This window comes from Spea bombifrons, chromosome 1, assembly GCF_027358695.1.
Source record: "Spea bombifrons isolate aSpeBom1 chromosome 1, aSpeBom1.2.pri, whole genome shotgun sequence".
Classification (NCBI taxonomy): Eukaryota; Metazoa; Chordata; class Amphibia; order Anura; family Pelobatidae; genus Spea; species Spea bombifrons.
In genome coordinates this window covers 117,791,968-117,812,372 of record NC_071087.1, presented here as the reverse complement: position 1 = coordinate 117,812,372, position 20,405 = coordinate 117,791,968, and the positions used below count along the sequence as shown (strand labels likewise).

At 41.2% G+C, this 20,405-nt stretch overlaps 1 protein-coding gene across 1 annotated transcript; it reads left to right on the top strand.

Annotated features, from left to right (window-relative positions):
• Positions 1–1,353: 1,353 nt before the first annotated feature.
• SPPL3 (signal peptide peptidase like 3) lies at positions 1,354–19,616 on the top strand. The gene is made up of 11 exons (XM_053470069.1): positions 1,354–1,602; positions 14,347–14,424; positions 14,866–14,954; positions 15,186–15,305; positions 15,381–15,459; positions 16,431–16,543; positions 16,995–17,101; positions 17,325–17,488; positions 18,028–18,227; positions 18,328–18,437; positions 18,543–19,616. Exons 1-11 carry the CDS (start codon positions 1,580–1,582, stop codon positions 18,612–18,614), a joined length of 1,155 nt encoding a protein of 384 aa, XP_053326044.1. The 5' UTR covers positions 1,354–1,579; the 3' UTR covers positions 18,615–19,616.
• The last annotated feature ends 789 nt before the right edge of the window (positions 19,617–20,405 follow it).

The following is a 20,405-nucleotide window of genomic DNA, read 5'->3' as shown; positions in this document are numbered from 1 at the left end:
GGCATATAGGGGTGTAAGGCATTCCAGAAATGCCCTACACACACACACACACACACACACACACACACACACACTTACTTACTTACCGGTGCTTCCAATTTCCTGTTGTATTGCCGGGGCAGCGGGTTGACGTCTCATTCCGCGGCAGCCGGAAGGAGGTGGAGTTGGCAGCGGGGGTTTGTATGCGTCCGTCGCAAATACCTTCCCCGGCTGTCAGCGATCAGGAACTCTGGAACTCTGATCTCTGACAGTCGGGGAAGGTATTTGCGACGGACGCATACAAACCCCCGCTGCCAACTTCACCTCCGGAAGCACCGGTAAGTGCGTGCGTGGGGGGGGGCGACGATAGGAGGATCCAGGTCCCCTGCAGCGGTGCGGGGGATCTGGATCTTAGTCTCCTAATCAGACCTCTATTTGAGGTCTGATTAGAAGACGACCCCGATTATAAGACGAGGGGTATTTTTCAGAGCATTTGCTCTGAAAAAAACCTCGTCTTATAATCGAGCAAATACCAATGTTCCCCATTTGCCGCACCACTATCGCAACATTGGCTCCCCATACCCTTCAGAATCAAATTCAAACTTCTGACCCTGATCTACAGAGAGCCCTTAACAAATCTGCAACCCCTTATACCTCCACCCTCCTATCTAAACACCCCCCATCCACCATTTTCATTCCTCTCATGACTTTCATCTCTTTTCTACTGTCATAACCTCTTCTCATTTCAGGATTTCACTCGTGCTGCACCCCTTCTGTGGAAATTTCCTTTCCTCATCCCATCAGACTTTCTCCCTTTCAAAAGCTCTCTGAAAACCCTACTTTTTTGAGAAGCGTACAACCTTCCACTCTCAGCCAGCATCCTAATCTGAAATCTATCAACTCATCCCCATCCATGCAGTCCTCTCCTACTCTTTCACTTCCCCTCAACCACCCACTAGATTGTTAGATCACTAGAGCAGGGCCCTCTTCTTTTATACCAGATTGTAATTGTGAGTGGCTTTAAACGATCCAACTGATTGTAACAGCGCTACGGAATCTGCTGGCGCTATATAATGTAATGTAACTATAAGTTATTTAAATAAAATGCATTATTCTTGTTGGTTGCATAGCTAAGAACAAGCCACGAATGTTTTCTAATCTCAGTAAAGCCCTCACCCGTAGACACACCCTCGCTGCTTTGGAAGGAGCACATTTCATAATAGGGCCCAATGTACCAACCCGAATGACATAATAGAGGGAGTGGCGCAGTGAGTGGGTGGTGTATGCAGGCGGTACGCCCGATGTGTCGTCACGGTACAAGCTTCCCTCAACACGCGTGCGCGCTCCTTAGGCTTACGTCTCGGGGCCGCGCATCGTTCACGACAGAGCTGAGCGCGCAACCCTGGCCTCTTCGCTAGTGTAAACCCGGTATTCGCTTCTTCTGTCATCTCCTGCAATGGACCTTTTCTTCAGGAGTCCTTTCTTTTCCAGAAACTGAGTCCCGGCGTCATGTTGTGTGTCGACCTGCAGAGTCGCCGCTGACAGACACCGGACCTGAGCTCTGAACATCGGAGGAGCCGCCGCAGCAGCAGCCGCCGCCATGGCTGAGCAAACCTATTCGTGGTGAGAGAGATTGCTTGTTATTGTTGTGGGCCGCAGCTGCTTGCTAGGTTGCATATGTGAGCGTTTTAGGCTCCGTCCTTTGTTTGGGCCCCGGGTTAGGTGTTTTCTAGGTGTGAACGTTTCTGGGCAGTCCCGTTGGTGGTCTTATCGGGACACCGTAATGCCCCAGTGGGGGCCTGCCGTCGCAATAGGTACCGGGATGCGGCTTTGTTATGTAGCCACGGAATGGAGCTGAGAGCTGTGTGGGAAGGGCTTTTGTACTGATTGCGGTATTTGTGGTGTGTATCCACATAGTGCATAGCTTATCAAACCCCATTGTTCTGTAGGATGCAGTCATTTAGGATTGCCTTTATAATTTTTGGTATAAATGTCTCCCCGTTGCGGCCTTCTCAACCCTTTGATGATGCGGTCTGTACCCCATCCAGGTCTTTGGGTGGGAGATGTATCTGTGGGTGTCTTGTTTTGGGGACCCCCTGTTCAGTGTGAGACATGCTTTAGATGGTCTGTTCCTGTTCAGTATATTTGGGGTTATTGTTTTAGTGGTGAGTAGCACTGAAGATGGGTTGACCTTTTGCATGATGAATTGTTATTGATTGGGCTCGTATTTTAAATCCAGGCAAAGGCCAGGCAATTAACAATAACGTTTAGAGTAACAATAGACAACAGATTTATGTAACACAAGTCTTGGCACAACCCTGGAGCTGGATAGCCATTGCTCCTTGTCTCCTATGTCTGGCTCTTTCCTTTGGGCCATTTTATATTGATCTATACAACTTGCCACTTAATAAATTCCTAAAACAAATATCATGCTGGCCTACGAATGTGATTGGCTCCTAAATTCTATACATATTTGTCCGTACATACAGGGACATAAATACAATAGTATGAGGAGACAAGAAGGCCCTGCTCTTGAGTACTTGCATTATATTAAAGTTGATAACTTTTATTCTTTGTACTGTGATAGCCTTTACATTTATTGTTGTGAGGGTGGGGGAGGTTGTTTAATCTAAAATATTATTAGCCCTGTTCCTGAGGCATCGTTTGTAAGACTTGTTTTGTCTAGATTCGCAGAATTTGTCTAATTGTCATTTTGGCGTGACCATAAACTCAAAGGTGTAGGCGAGCCTGCTGACTCCAAAGCATTTTTGCATTATAACTGTATCAACAAGCTTAAAGATATGATTATAGCTTAGCTTTTGAATAAAAAATGCATTTTTATTTGTTTTTTTTTTGTTTTTGGGAAAAGGGGAGATGGACATTAAGGCGCGATATGAGTAACCTATTCATGTGTCGGTTCATTTTGGGGAAGCAAGTTCTGTGTAAATTCATAAAAAGCTCCTAATTCTGTTTATGGGATTATAAATTTACGTTAATAAAACGAATATGAGGCTTTCTTTGTTTACAGCTTATAAAATGGTTTTTTTCTTTGCAAAGCATGAGCATGATGTGCATCCATGAGCAGTGGGCAGAAAGAATTCAATAATGATCTATATCATTGTATATTCAATGTGCATCATTAACACGCAAAACCTTTTTAAACTGGATAGACAAACCAAGCGTAGTTCCAACACCGTGTAAAGTTTCAGTAGACTAGGGAACGACACTTCATATTGTGTGTGTGTGTGTGTATATATATATATATATATATATATATATATATATATATATATAATATACATACACACACAAACAATCCCCTGTAATCTAAAAAATATAATTTGTAGCACTTTTAGCGTGTTATTGTGTAGACTTTTGTACACACGTTCAATGTACATTATCAATGTATCATTCATGTTCGGATGTAGCATATTAAGGTTCGGCGTTGGAACGTTTATCTGTAGTTACACTAATTGTCTTGTAAAGTCAGCACAAGTTGCGTTCTGTATAAAAGTGCTACATATGGCTGGCCTTTCAAAGTTTCCTAGGATTGTTTGTGAACTTTGGTAAAACTAACTTTCAACTATTATGTAGGAAGAAATTGCAGTCTAATAACCCCTCTCTTGGCAAAACTATTACCCTTAATTATATAGTCTTGTTTTTTTGTTTTTTTTTTTACATTTTTTTTAACCTTTGGCCAATGTATTATAGCTGCTAACACCACCCTTCTGTATACTGAAGCATACTTATGTTGCTTATACAGGTGTTTCTAGTTGAGTTCATAGGTCATTCAGACTACAAGGAAATATACTGGTTCTCCAACATGCGATCCTGCCTGACCTCGGGAGATGGCTACTGAATAAAGCTCCTCACTGAAATGGTGTTTCAATATCATGCAGTGAGCGTTGAAACATATATCTACTTGTCCTTAGAAAAGAAAAAAAAAATGCTAGGTCATGATTACCTGTTTAATATGTACCTACCATACAAGAATATCATGTCACTTTATAGGGCACCTAATCGCAAAGCGTTGGGTGACAAGTTATATATTTAACAAAGAACAGGAGCAAAGTTTATTTCAAAGTAGATATGTTGGAACAAAAAAAATCATACTCTAAAACAAGGGTTTAGATGTAAAGCTTACAAAGGGTGATAAATAAATAGAACAACCTCTCATCAGAAGTGGGATAAGCATAAACTACCCTGTATCTAAGACTAGACCAAGGACTGATTAAGGTCTGAGTCTTTACATCGGGAAAAATGGGCAGACTAGATTGACCAAATGGTTATTTGCCATCAAATTCTATGTTTTTCTATATAACCTGAAATTATTCAGCAGTTTAAAGATGTTAACCATGGCTACTGGACACAGGGACACACTCAAATCCCTCTGGAGTGTCCCCAATGCTATTCACAAGAGTGTGGGCATAGTATTGTGTGACTGAATATAGAGGGTTATGGATAATGGCCAGTGCCAGTACCTTTGTATAAGTGCATGCGCTAGGAAAAGAGTATATATTATATATCTGTGATGCATATGTTTTTTTGTGGAGCACAGGTTCACTACAAACCAAGAAAAATATTATATTTAGGAACAATATTTGTTGCTCTTGGGCCTCATTAGATGGCTTCTGTGTTGATGGCCAAACTCCACATTCATGACTAAACTCCTATTCGAAGGGGCAAAGCACTGGAAGTTCAGAATGCTTGTGTCTGGTATTGGTCAAGGGTCACTGTGGGTGGTTTAGCTAGTGCAACTTAGTCTAATTTAGTTCTTCATTAAGCCAAAATAAAATATAATTATGCCCTAGTTTGGCGCATTTTGCAATGGAGTGAGGTAACTTAAAATCCGGAGTAAACGTGTTTTGCGATGGAGGGAAAGCTAAGACTGTAAGCTCGTTTGAGCAGCCCCCCCCCTCACCTGTTGTCTCTGTAAGTCAATTTGTTATGTTACATACTACTTCTTATGTCCTGTCTACCCACTGTACAGCGCTATATAAAACAACAACAGCAACAATAATAATTTATCCTTTTCCTTCTCCTTTCCTGATTTTTGTATTATAGCCTCTTTAGAGTGGCAGGTGTGAGTCATGAAAGGGCATTAAGTCTGGACACTTTCCTTCTGTTCCTTATCTATTGAGTCTTCCCTCTAGGACTCCAATGCTGTGGTGGGACTTTTAGTTTTTTTTGATTATGAAATTTTTGTTGGTTCCACAAAAAAAAGAAAACATAACCATTGAGGTGTTCGCCTGGAGGCCATACAACCATATTCAGCATTGACCACGTTAAGTGTCAGGAAAAAAAAAAAGATGGCTAGGAACCTTTGGAAAATCCAAATCCTCAACCAATAAGCCCCCCAAACACTAATAAAAACACTGGTTTCTTTTTTTGTCCTTATCCCTGTAAATGAACAAAAAAAGGTTATTAATTGTCTCCAAGTTAGAAGGTCTCCATAAAATTGGCAACTGCTTCGCCACCCCTGCTTCAGCCGTACGGGAGGGAGAAAGAAAGCCATGTCTCCCGGAGAGAAAGGAAGCCTCACCTATTTTATTGGCCCTTACAACTTTCTATCCCACAGACACCAAGGCCTTCTGAGTATCTTCCACTTGAGCAACCAACTCACCATTTCATAAATCAAATCATCCTTTTGCAAAACGTTTCCATGTCTGGGACTTATGTTTTCCAGCCTTTAGCAACACAATCTGGAGGTTTTTGAGAGATCCAGCATTATGGAGTGAAACCCAAGGATCCCCACCCATTCTGCGTCCCAAAACCAGGGATATAATTTGGAACGCTGAATTCCACTCGTGGAAACAAACACATGAGGATAACTTTTTAAATCGTGGCTAGGCAGTGCAATGTACAAGCTCATTGATACTTTGAAACTGGTCCCTTCGCATGGTACATTAATGAAGGTTTTATTAGTCTGCTGCATAATTGCTTGCCATTGTTCCCCCGAGAATTCACGTTCTAGTATTTCATGTTTTTTTTGGAAACTTTTGTAGCATACTCATGACATTCAGCTTAAGTACAGGACGTTGACACAAATAAAGTCGCTCAGCGCTCCAGTAGTTAAGTGAGGTGTATTTAATTCAATAACAAGGGCAATGTTGCCTCGATAAAGACCGTAAGGTCGAAACGTTGCCCTTGTTGTTGAATTAAAAACACCTAACTTAACTACTGTAGTGCTGGGCGACTTTATTTGTGATATTTTGGGGTGCTGGTGGAGCCCAGTTCGAGCACCAGAAATATTGGAGTAATATTCTTCTATTTCTACATTGCGGTATGTTGGAGAAAATGTAAAGCTTAAACGTTGATTTATAGTATGTCTGTATTCTGAACTTTACCAAACTTCTTCAAACCTCAGATTTGTCATGTCAATTGAATCTAATTAAATCCCAGGTTTTAATGTCCTTCGTTTTACCTGGTTATTGTGACCATTTTTCCTCCCTCACATGCCTGTTTTCTTGGGAATGTTTGACGATGTTGGATCTATATGTGGGAAAAAGGTCTTGCGCATCTGTGCGCTGTAAGCCAACAACGAGTTCCTCATTAAATATGATTTTACAGTTTGGCTCTAAAGAGTTATGTAATAACCATGATTTTTTTAAACATCATAGCATAATAGGATAATGCCATTCGTCAGATTAAACCTGGCTTCTTGTATATTAATTAGACAAAGGCGATCACACATTGACTTAAGCAGATGGTGCTGCTGTGCTGTGTTATTGCTTCCTGTATAAGGCCATAATGTTAAAGGCGAACGCCGGCTGGATTATTTATTTAATGGTAGTAGAGCTGTGTAGACAGTAGGGTATATAGTATTTTGAGCAGTGGCTAGCATTAGGGAAAACTAAAGTTTTCTGTTGGTGTCCTTGCTTTCTATTATTTCCCTTCATTTTTCCCCCCTTTTTTTTGGGGGGGGAGAAACTATTTCTCCCTCTCCTGATCTGTGCTGATCACGGTGTGTACACCCAACTGTGCTTGGAAGCAGCCTTGGAAGGAGTTCTCCAGTTATTGGCACTTCCAATACTATCTTTGTTTTAAGGTGGGTGCAGAAGGGGGCTTTAGGCTAAGGCAGTTGAAAATTGAAATCGTCCTTTTTTTGTTCTCCACCTCCCTTTTTCTTAGTCCATTGATGTTTTGTTTGATGGGATTGTTGTTGTCAGCAGGTCCTAACATTTAAAACCGGTCTTACCACTTCCACCGCTGGCCTGTTCTGGCTGGAACCACTTCATGTTTATGACTTAAAATCCCTTCAGACTCAGCTAAGTTTCAGCTGCGTAAGTCAGAGGTAAAATTCCTGGTGTAAGTATAAACTATAAAATAAAACACACTATTAACTGTCCGGTTTGTAGTTGTAAAAGTGAATTATACCAAGGCCACAGACTTACCAAAAAAGTTCAAATACGGCGATTCCATGGCATGAAGCTTCAAAAAGTCCCCAAATAACCGCTGTTCCAGCATGTATGACACTGTTCTAATTCTGTGTAAAGTCTCTCTTCCCAAAGAGAAGATTCTCTGCAGAAAGTGAAGTTCCGAGGCCGTTGCCTTGAGGCATATTACATATGTTTTGGCATAGGATGGTGTTATGCGGTCTTCCAATAATATTTCCAGTGTAGTTGGTCCCTCTAGTATCCAGACACACGATCTGGGCTATGTGTATGCACTCCCCTTCAAGCTTATGGCTGCGAGTAACCGTGTGCTCACTTTGTGCAGTCGCATTGAAGGAAAATGTCAGAGCGATAAATCTCCTGTGGCATCCCTCCTTGAGAAAAGGGAACACACAAAAACAAGGTAAATGTGTAGCTGAATGCTGATCGATGAAAGCGGATGATTGTCGTGACAGTACGTCGTCTCTGTTGCGTGACTCACCAGCCGTTTCAGATGCATCACGCGGTATTACCCACTTAAGGCTTTTCCTCAACGTGCTTCTCACAATAAATGGTTTTGCTTTTTGTGAAGTGCACATCCATATTGTATTCTCTGGTACAGGAACTGAAACATGTCTGGCTTTAAGAGTATGCTGCAGGACTACATCTTCCATCCTCCTCAGCCAGCCCCTTAGCATTATGGGAGATATAGTCCTGCAGCACCTGGAGGGCCGCAGGTTGGACGCCCCTGGTTTCAGATGAAGTGGGGTTTGCCCAGACCCCATTATCTATAAAGGAAGCCCTTGGTGCATGCCGTGAATCCATTTGTTTGTCGTGCTAGATGTGGTGTTGCACAAACATCTTGCATTGTAAGAAAGAGAAATGCTTTTTAATATTTACCTAAATTATAAGAAAATGAAGCAAATGAGTATTAAGCTCAAGAATAGATGATGTATTTACTCCAAGAATACATCCATTTCAAACTATCTTCTACTACAGTATCCGCGGCGGATCATGGTACACACGGCTGTCCCTTTTCTATAACCTCCATGTGCCCTGCGGAGGGTTTCTATATAGATTGCTGCGCACGGCTGTTGCCCCCTCTCCTCTTTCAGCGCTTCTGGGTTCGATGTAATTCATTGTTAAATGGGGCTAAAGAGCTAGGTGGATTCTCATTATATTTACATGCAATCATTGCGTGTAGCAATACCTTCCTGGGAGAAACACCCATTTTTTCATAGGAAAGCAAATTGTTTAGGTGCTGCCTGATGTCACCAGCTATTTATTTGTGTGGCAACCCTTTCCTGGAGCAAATACACGAGTCCATCTGTAAGGGTGTGAGATCTTTCTATGTTTAATAAGGAAGCGTGTTTGATGTGCACATTGTGGAATTGCAAATCTATCCCCAAAAAAATGTTGGGAAATAGCGATTCGCATGGAGTACGTTGATGTGATTACCCAAAGGGTACGTAACCCCATCATAAGTCGAGAAGCATCTGTGTCCTTATATTTAACATAAACCCAGGTTTCCTAAATGGGGTTACATTCTGAATCCACGAGTTGGGGAGAAATCGGATCTCGTTGCGTTTCTTTTTGCAGGGCACTGTGTAATGTACCTGTTGGGTTTTCTTAATATTAATGCCGCTTCTATTTGCGAATTAAATGGGATCTGGTGTAGGAAGAAAATAGAACCGGGGTCTTGGTGATGGCAGATACATAAGTATTGTTTAACAGAAAAAGTGCTTAAAATCTCTATTCCACAACAGTGTAAGGTTCCTAATCGGCTTCACAAATAGGTGAGTTGTCCTTAATTCACCCATTAATGTATACACAAACACACACATTTCTTAGGATCAGATTACCTCTTTGGGGTAAGGGTCAGGGAGTAATGATAATCCCAGCCTGCAGCCTAATCGGGTACCATGAATTACTCTTCATGCGCGCATAGCACTGTTACCTATATTCCCTGGGTGTTATTGTTGCCATAATTGTGAGTTTCTTGCAACTATAACAAAAACTTCATGCTCTGAAAAAGAATCGGTGTGTCTTTTCTGCTAGAAAACCTCAAAAGGAATTTTTGATTTTTTTTAATGACTTATATATCGAAGCGTTTTGCATGACTTAGATCCATCATTTTTAAAAGAGCTTCCTTCTGGGGTAATTTATATGAAAGAGGATGGAAATCAACGTCATTGCTAACGATGTATACAGTATGTTGGCAACGCACACATTTTTCCTGCATGTTGTTTTTTTTTGTTTTTTTTTTTAATATAAATATATTTTTATTTCAAGCTTGCAGTTAAAAATAATCAGTACTAATAGCAAAAAAACACACCCCTTGCCCCCCAAAAGCGTTACCGCTGTGCAACCCTTTGATCTCTCCAGCTTCATTTACACTTGGTGCCAGAAAGGCTTACTTTGGATCGTTTCTCTGCCCGGCACATTTTGAAGGAAAGTTTTTCAGTGCAGTGATTAAGGGCTACTTTTAAGCTTCTTGTCCTTGACACAGTGTATATACCTTGCCTGAAGCAGAGGAGCCCCAACCGTTGGATAGGCGCTTTCTGCCAAAAAGCCAAACCAGTTGGCCATGTCTAGCTGGAAAGGTGTGTTACTGTGATTAACTGGCCAAACGTGGTCTGCCGTGTCACAATTCAGTGATGCATTCATCTCAGTTGGCGTGCATTCTGTTACTTAACAACCTATGCTTTATATATAACGTTGCTTGTGTGAGTGATGCAGTTCATGCAATCAAAGCATTGGAAATCATGAACAGAGCTTCAGATATAGCGGTTTCACTTCTGGTTTCCTTCCCAGCTTCAGTGGAGTCCAAGGTCCATTATTAATGAATGAGAAGATGTTTGCTATAAAAGCTTCATAAAAGTCATGCTCTTTGTTGAAGTTATTCAAGTTATATAAAACTGCCAAACGCTCGTGCTGTGTCCTTTCCTACAGTGTCTGTTATTTGTTATACATCTAAGATGTACAAATGCGGTAACACAATATAGTTTTCTTTATGTGAAGAATGCAATGTGTTCTTGGCTGGGTCTGTGACGCTAATGCATTTCTAGTGTTAGTGTGTGTAGCTGTATGGCTGTGGGACCCTCGCCGAGCACAGGAAGCCAAAGTCTTAGAAATGGTACTTCAGAGGTGTGCGAAGTCTGTATTGGTCTTCACACGGTAGTGCTAATGTTTCTTGCACGGTTCCTCTAAAGGGGTATATTGTTTTTTAACAGCTAGAGCAAGCGTCTTTCTGAATAAGATTTTTATCCTAGCTGTAAATTCCATTGGTGATGCAGAGGCAGGCTGTGAGAGGAATTCTCTTTGCAGCCCTAGGCAACATATGAAGTCATACGGCTGGTATTGTTATTTCGTGCCAGTGTGTAAGTCTACAATGTTGATTTTATTAGAGGACTAACTAGCATGCCCATCAATGGCATGATATGTGTGGAAAAAGAAATGAGTTGGGGTGAGGAGAGCAACTAAAAATTTAACTATAGTTAACTGTTAAACTCATGAGAGAGTGAATGGAAAGTATGGGTTGAATACCTGCCAATGTGACCGCAGTGAATATACCGGATATCTTTATCTCTGGAGGCTCCACCTGACCTGAAATCTCCACACTGGCAACTGCACTTCCACCCGGACCACATTACAGCCTGGTCATCCAGAGCCAGCCCCGACTGCATGCAAATACCGAGTTGTTGAACTACATGCCCCCTGTCTTGTGTGTTGCCCCGAGCTCTGACCTGTGTTTATTTTGAAGCATGTATCCCCAAATCTGAGATGCACCCCTGAGAGTTCCTGCGCCTGTCCTGCCGGGGATCTGCCCGCTTCTCTGCGGCATTGGCCTGCTCGAACAGCCTTGCATAGCCCTGTATATCTGCCTTGCCGCTTTGGATATCGTTGATGATTTTTAGCAGAGCAGAAATGTAGCTATCTGGACTAAATCCGGATGGAAGCGAGGCTAGTTGGGGATTGTGCTGTTGGTGATACCTTCAGTTTCTTGTGGACCTGTGTTTCCAGAACCCCAGAGAAGATGGGAAGTAAGGTAAAAGGTCTGTAGTTAATGGAGTTTGTATTTCCATGTTTTCTTGGCACAGCTGTTGACATTTTCCAGGTTTGTTGGGGATGGGCAACTGCTGGTGCATTGAGCTTTAGCAACCTTGTGGGTTGTTGATCAGGTTAACAGGTACCCAGGGTAGACTGGCTCCCATGACTCTGCACTTCTTCCGGTGGAGCTTCAGTATTCCAGAAATGTGAGCGCTCAGAATAGAAATGGTTTGCTCTTCAGCATCGCACCTCCCCAGTCTGCCCGATTCTCACGCTGCATCATGAAGCTGATGTTGCAGTCTTTAATCTCCTGAGAAGCGAGGAGGAGCCGTATGCCTTCTCACTATCTCGCTTACCAAAATACTGCTGCGTCTTTATCAGTCTATTTTTACAAATAGCCATAATTTATTAAGCATGTATTGTAAATGTTGCACAATGCCTCGCTATGCACAGATATATACATGCGAGGTGACCCCGTAGCCCCCTTTAATGTAATATGGTGAGTTTGGTTGAGGTACAATATTTAAGTTAGTGAAACTCTGAATTAAGGTTCTGTTGTCATGACCTGACTGTGAACTGTTCAGATCGTCTTGGCACAGCCTCCGATCGCTAGTATTTAATAGTACCATATATTACTGGCCTACACACCGCACGTGTCTGGAGTATGCTGTGCTCTAAGTTCTGTATTGTGGCATATGATATATTGGCACTACCCTTGTATGTTTTTGGCATCACCTGACGTATATCACAAATGAGCTGCTTTTTTTAGGAGGGTTACGTTTTCTTTCCTTTTCATACATTGCACTCTTTAAAGATCATGTGCTTTGTGTTCACGGCTTCCAGCGGTGTGCAGTGTTTGTGTATTTATGGAGTAGTACGACCTAGCGTGTTACTGCGACAGTATCCATCCGCGGTAGCTGCCGATGCAGCGTAGAGGAGGTGGCTCCGGAAGTGTGTGCTTGCGGATGGAATATTTAACTTAATACCAGTTATATTAATGCTATTTGTGTACAAGCTTCATTGCAAATGCTGACCAAAGTTTTAGAGACCCGTGCCAGTGTAAATACCCGGCCGGTACACTAAGGTTTGAGAACGCACGGGTTACTGAATGTCGATGATTGCTACTCATTACTTCCATATTCTGTAACTTTTTTTCGTAACGCTTAAAAGGTATATATGTAAAAGATTAAAGATGTTTAACGGGCATTAACGAGGTTCAAAAAACATATCAGAATCCGCAAAATGTTATTCCCTAAAATGGTTATATTATGGATAAAAACTGTTCTTGTGCAAATTGGTAAATTAAGTGTTATTTATGTGAAAATGAATGAAATGTTAATGGTCACGGCTCTAAATGTTTGTATTGAGGTGGAATGGATGAGTTTCAGTTGCTATTATCTGGTGTGTGTGAAATATATGTTGGTGTGATTATTTGCACGTACCGATATCTGCATATTTGCACTGAAATCTAGCCGTTTGTGTCGTTTCATCTGTGTGGCCGAATACATCTGTTAGCAGCAGGTACTTGGCGTAGGACGGTAGCGTCTGTCTGCAGGTGCCGTGGGGTTCCCTGGCTGCGTGTTGTCGAGGCCGGTGTTCGCAGCCAGTGCGTGTGCGTGTGTCATTATGTAAGTGTGTCGTTTCTGGAGCTGTTGCTTTGGAATGCATTCAGAGGAGCTGTTTGCACCTGCGTGTTACATGCAGTTCATCCGCGCCGCCGGCCAGCGCTGCTCTCGGTGTGCCAGTCCGTGGAGGCTGACGGCGGTGGGGGTGATGGCTGTCGTGGTGAACTGAGGAGAATGCTCCTATTGTACGGCTTTGACAGAGCCCTCTGTGTCTTGGCCTGGCGTTTTCTACAGAGGCTCCATGATGGAAACCCTCGCCTGTGAAGCAGACACAAATAGCTCTGAGACTGCAAAGCGGTAATTAAAATCCCCTTGGCCTGCGAGATCGGGGATGGGATTGGTTGGTCCTTTTGTCTGTGGATGGCAGGCGTTGCTCAGTGTGTGGGTTACAAGTGGCGGCCTGGCTTGTTCCTCGCTTTCACAAAACTCTCTGCAAGCAGAGCGAGTTACTTTTTTTTTTTTATGTAACTATTTTGGTTCCAGTAGTGCTATAAATGCCTGTTTTTCCACTTTATTCCACTTTGCGAGAGGTACACAGAATAATATAACATCCACTTTGTTCTAAATTGCCAGCGGTGAATATTGCTTATTGTGCTTAGGGTGATAATCTGAAATACCATCCATTGTGTATTACTGGCCTTTCTTAGGTTAGGTGGTCGCAGTTCATGGGGTAGTTTGGTCGGGTCTGGTTGTACAGCTTTATGGCTTTTACTAGACAGCGTTTCCTCTGTTTCTCATAAAGTCATTGAATGGTTTGTAGGGATTTTTGTGTTTGCGGGCACAGAGGTGTAACAGTGCTAACCTACTCTCAAAAATAGTAAAACCTACTAATGCCAGTATTGGGCTCACAAGGACCTTTTCTTTGCATTGATGGTAGAAAAAGAGGATGTGCGATCCGTTGCTGTTGGGTGTGATGTGAAACGCCCACGCCCCGCGGGTTGTGAAAAGGATGGATGCTCTTTGCTCATTATTGCTGTTTTCCATTGGTCTTGTGTTATTCCCTATAATCCTCACATTTGAGAGGTGCCCTGAAAAACCTGCTTCTGGGTTTTTTGTGTTGAAACTTTGTGTTTTTTCATTTCCCAAAAATTGGCTTTGTGACAATTTTTGTTGAAGGAAATTCTCATCATACTTTTGTTTTCCATTACTACTGTAAAACAGCTTTTACCATTTATTTTTGCTGTTAATGTGTGTATTTACATTAGACGTCGGTTGAGGGAATGCCTTTGCTGTACAGCAGGCCAGTTTGCTTGTATTGTAGCTCTCGCCAACATACGACCGCGTGTACTGAGCTCCACTTTGTTTCCATTCTTCTACAGGGCTTATTCTCTGGTGGATTCCAGTCAAGTCTCCACGTTCCTGATTTCAATCCTTCTCATAGTCTATGGCAGTTTCAGGTGAGTGTGTGTGTGTGTTTATATTTAATTTTATATTTAATATATTTATGCTTGCATAGTTGGATTTATTTTTTTAATGGGCTATTCTGTGCTTAGGTTATTATAGTTCTGTTTCCATTTGCTTCAGCACTGGACTGGTGGAGCTACTGTGTGTGAAGCATGCTCTTTCTGTAAACCATGAAGCAGACTCATTCATAGTAGCAATTGTTGGCCATGTTTGTGTAACAGAAACAACCTTTTAGGGTTGTGCACGTTTGGGCGTTGTGTACCTGTTCGTCTCAATGTCAAGCTGTGGTTTTCTGAAGCTGTTGCCTGCTCCCTTATTTTCAGTTTGCGGTTTTCTTTTCCTTGAATCCTGTGTACAGAATGTTGAGCTCTTGTTTTGTCAGGATTTTGTGAATTGCTTTTTTATTGGTATTTCTTTCTTTTCATCTCTTTTAGGTCTCTCAACATGGACTTTGAAAATCAAGACAAAGAGAAGGACGGTAGTGGCTCTCCTGGAACATTTAGTGGGAACAGCACCAATAATAGTAAGAAATGGCTGATTACGGTTACCCTTTTACCTTTTGTGTTACACGGTGTCTCAATGTGCCTTGCAGTACGTTGCAGTTGTAAGCAGGGGCCAGTGATGCTGATTTGCCATTCTTAAACTGAAAACAGAGAATTATCTATCACACCAGTTCATAAAAGCTTTGGTCTGTAGGGAAATGATGCTGTTTGGGTTTTACCATCATCATAATATGATCCAATCTTTCTTCCAGGTATCCAGACCATTGACTCGACTCAGGCTTTGTTCCTCCCTATTGGAGCTTCTGTGTCACTGTTGGTCATGTTTTTCTTCTTTGACTCTGTACAGGTTGTTTTTACTATTTGCACTGCAGGTGAGTGTGGTCCATATGAATTATAGGAATTCCTAATATTGCTTTGGTACTCATACGTTGCTTTGTGTGTTACAGTTCTTGCGACGATAGCGTTTGCATTCCTCTTACTTCCCATGTGCCAGTATTTAACCAGGCCCTGCTCTACTCAGAACAAGTAAGTATAAGCTTTGTGATGCAGCGTTCCCCAGATATCTTTCTGCACTCTTGACATCTGGCCACCCCTGTAGGTGTGCTGTATTATACTGAGGACACGGTCAGTAATAGTATGCCTTGTGTGTATTGCACTGGCTGGAAGATCAGGCTGTCTGACCTTCTGGTCTCCCTTCCCTCCGCACTATGTAAGCCTCATTACATGGCAGTTTCAGTATCTGTGCTCATGTCACACTAAGTATCTGTAAGTGTTGGAGACACTTGAAGAATCTTCACAGATCACGCTCTTGTTGCTGATCATACATTAAGTGATCAGGAAAGCGGGGATGCAGACACACGCACAGTTCTCCATTTTAACCAATATACAGTTCCATTCAGTGATTTCCAGAAACGCATGTTTTGTAAATGTTGCCATTCAACAATTTTATTTATGTATCATATTTTCTTTAAAGTGGAGACTTATGAACATTACCAGCTATGTTTTTTGCCCTTATTTCTTTCTTTTCCAGACATCTCTAATCTTTGTGCTCTTTGGTCTTTACGGTTGCGTTGTGCTCACCCTCCTCTTATTAGTCATAAGATCTGGGTAATGGGCTATCTTGATGTACCGCTGCTGTAACATACATGTAAACCTCAAGCTCGGTACAAGATGTTTCCACCCATGTTGTGCGGTGTCGTTCCCGGCTGCGGTTTGTGTATTAAGACCGTGCTTTATAAAACCTGCCCCAAATCTTGCAGTACAGATTGAACACGTTAATCAACTGGACTGAACGATTTTTTAATTTCATGCTTTGGCCTTAATAGGAATTTATCCCATTTGCTGCTCTCGGATTGGTTTGGACTGTGATAAACTTTTTTTTTTTTTTTTTTTTTTTTTTTAAATACAGATATGTTTGAACATTCTCTGCTAGTAACTCCAGCTACTGCTATAAAAGTCCTATAAAGATAACGCTAAGCCCATTTTATGTTTTTCAGAATCTCGTTTGGATGCTGCGGCCGCTTCACTGTTGCGGAGCTGCTTTCATTTTCTCTTTCTGTGCTGCTTGTCCTTATTTGGGTGCTCACGGGTCACTGGCTGCTCATGGACGGTGAGTATATATATATATATATATATATATATATATATATATATATATATATATATATATATATATATATATATATAGATATATAGATATATAGATATATAGATATATAGATATATAGATATATAGATATAGAGAGAGATATAGATATATATAGTTCTAGTTATACTTGACAGCTTGTTAGATAAACAAATCCAGCATTTGTATATTGTGTTCAGTACCAAGCTCCTATACGCATGAATAGTTCTGGACCATATATATATATATATATATATATATATATATATATATATATATATATATATATATATATATATATATAACACACACACACACTTACACTTTATAACAAATAGATTGTTGGCTGGTAGAGTTGGTGATTTTGCATTGTTCCTAAGTGGAATGAGATCTTGGAATGCAATTATTTTGATATATAATTTTTATACTATTGCAGCCCTGGCCATGGGACTATGTGTCGCCATGATTGCCTTTGTTCGTCTGCCCAGTCTGAAGGTGTCCTGTTTGCTGCTTTCTGGGCTGCTTATATATGATGTATTCTGGGTAAGTAGAAGTCATAATAGTGAAAAAGTAGTATATTTAGCCTCATTCTGTTTTCGGTGCCCTTTATGTGTTGTAACCCGATATATAATATGTATAACACAATAATACATTGTTCATTTTGTTTTGCTTGAATGCATTTACTATCATTCTGAAATGTAAAATTCCCCTTTCATGTCAGTGGTGTCTCTTCCTGTCTCCTATTTATTTGTCTTTGTTCTTTCAGGTTTTCTTTTCTGCCTACATATTTAATAGCAATGTGATGGTAAAAGTGGCCACCCAGCCTGCAGATAATCCTCTGGATGTGTTATCTAGGAAGCTTCACCTGGGACCCAATGTTGGAAGAGATGTCCCTCGGCTATCCCTACCAGGGAAATTAGTTTTCCCAAGGTAAGAGTGTAAGCAGGAGAGATTAGTAAATATCAAGAGATTGATGAAATGGAGAGGATGTATTTTGTGTTTATATCCTAAAGCATGAGTTGGCATGAAAGTTTGCAAGAGCTATGGTTTCAACTCCCTAAATACACCGTTCATTATGAAGTGGGACACCTGGCAAACCTCTCTGTAACAATATGTTACTTAACTCCCTGCATAATGTGCAGTTCAATTAGTGTGGCGATGTTCAATTGATCACAGATTTAATATGCTTTATACTGGGCCATCCAGTTTTTTCTTGAAGCAGAAGCACATTAGGGTTGGCCTTTCATACTGTAAAGTGGTGTCAGTGAGGTGAATCAGCAAGTACTTGAGTATCTTGATTATCAATCATGTGCCTAAGGAAATCAAAAACGGATGGCTATGGCAGTGTCATGATAAAAAGTGTGTATTCTAATGTATTTTAATTGATGAAAGCTGGAATAGTAACACCTGACTGCAGCTGTTCAATCTTAATAAGCACCTAACCATTTGTAACACTAGTTTTCATGTAGTTCCACAGGCAGTCACTTCTCCATGTTGGGAATTGGGGACATTGTGATGCCTGGACTTCTCCTGTGTTTTGTGCTGCGCTATGATAATTACAAAAAGCAGGCAACCGCCGATCCATGCGGTGCCCCCGGGACTGCCAATATCTCTGGCCGTATGCAAAGGGTTTCGTATTTCCACTGTACGCTCATTGGGTACTTTGTGGGTAAGTAGTCCATAGCAGGTCATTTAACGAATGATATTCAATGTACGACGCTTTGTTAGCAGCTACGCCACAAATGTATTTTTGGTTTTATCTTTCACAGGACTGTTAACTGCAACAGTGGCTTCACGTATTCACCGAGCTGCTCAGCCTGCATTGCTCTATTTGGTCCCATTTACTTTATTACCGCTCCTAACTATGGCTTATCTAAAGGTAGGTTTGTTACCAGAAATTTGCTTCCAGTGTTTGCTCTAATTTCACACAACCAGTAAAGTCTACATATGGTGCAATATGTTTACTGTATTTTCTCACATTAAGGGTGACCTTCGTCGGATGTGGTCGGAGCCGTTCCATGCCAAGGCCACCAGCACTCGCTTCCTCGAGGTATGATGGGAGCAGAGGACACTCGAGGCCAAACCTAGCAGAATTTGTTAACCCTTTGGCTTTATCACCTCTGCAAGACTCTATACATACTCGACACAGCTAGAGCTGACGGACCTTGGATGAATGGATTTTGTGAAAAATAACAAAAGTTTAAAAAAAAAAAAAAAGACATTCATGGAAAAGGGTTTTGTGGCTTCTTCTTCTTCTTTGTGTGTCTTCACTGTAAGGTCATAGGACGACTATCCTTACACATGCTCTCAACAGCGGGTTTTGGACTCAATGTGGAGCTCAAACTAACAAATAAACCAGGAGCTAGAAGAATGATTTTTAGGGTGTTAACTCCATAAACTTTTGAAGTCTGGCCCATTAACAGCTCTATGTAGCATGTGACATTAAAGGCCTTTCTGCTATGGACTATTTGAAATCCCTTGCAGCCTTTGGGACCAGACCTAGTGAGGAGCAACAGTGCCCTCTTACCAGCTATCCATTCTCTTCTTTTTTTTTTTTTGTTTAATATCTTATGTGGTGTGAAGTGACTTTTTAGATCTCAGCCAGTGTGAGATACAAACATAGTCTGATGTATTTAATTCCATTTCACCCCACTTCACTTTGCAGAAGGTGAGACTGCATTACATATTTTCTATAAATATAAATACTTGCAGAAGAGGCCAGTTAAGGTCAGGCCTGCTGTGGTCTGTCGCATGTCCTGCAATTTCATCTTTGGCTTTATATGACTAATCCATCCATGCAAAAGTGAAGCCTCAGTTCCAATCCAGTGTATCGTGTGCTCGTTCTGATGTATTCATGGGCTGTTTAGTGACTGTATTTGGTTCTGATCAATGTAGTGACCTAGGGCAGATGAAATGTCCCAAACCCTTTGTCTCTTCATCCTTGCGCAGCAGTTTTAGCAGTTCCCTTCGGACTTTTGCATGTCTGACTTGCTGCGCTCATCGCTCCCTCCATCATAAATAATGTTATCTTCCTGTAAATACATTTTTTCTTTTTCTATTTTTGTGTATTTTAGTATTGTTTCATTTGTCTGCTGTATTTCTGAACCTCTCATGTGACACCCACCAATGGAAAAAAAAATCCCTGACAAAAAAAACTTTCAAACATGGTGCTGTCGTCCTGCCTCTGCAACTTTTATCGTGCTCTCTGACTTGCTCTCTATTGAAAGTCTTTATAGTGTGTATAGCTTAATTGTCATATATGTGTGAAGGTGCTTCTCTTACAGCGTGGGAATGAGTTGGAGAATATTAGTATGTCTTTCTCATGGCAAGTTGCTTGGATAACTTGATAATGGGTTTCATAAATATCACCATGAAATTGTCCCCCATTCAATATTTTTGCTGAAGGGGTATGTCACGGTAGTTAAGTCTTTATAGTACCATGCGCTGCACCTCTTCAACTTTTATGCATTTTCACATTTTCTTTATTTATATATTATATAAATAATATATTTATATAAGTATTTAAAAGAATATTAAAATGGCTTTGGGATTTATTTTTTTTAAAAGCTAGGTCTAAAAGAAACGCCCTTCGACTGCCGAGTGTTTCATATTGATGCCTATTTAACACACGGCTTATGCCATTTCGAGGCCTAAAGCTTTGTGTGATTGTTACATCATCCTGCAATCAGAGGTTCTAACGAGTACTTGTAGTATGATGTCATTGTCTGTGACGCTACAACAAGGCTTTATTTTGTAATCTGTATTAATAGTAACAAGACAAATAACTAGGTTCTATTAATCGAAGTGTGGAGTTATCTATATTACACCACATTAAGGGGAACTGTCG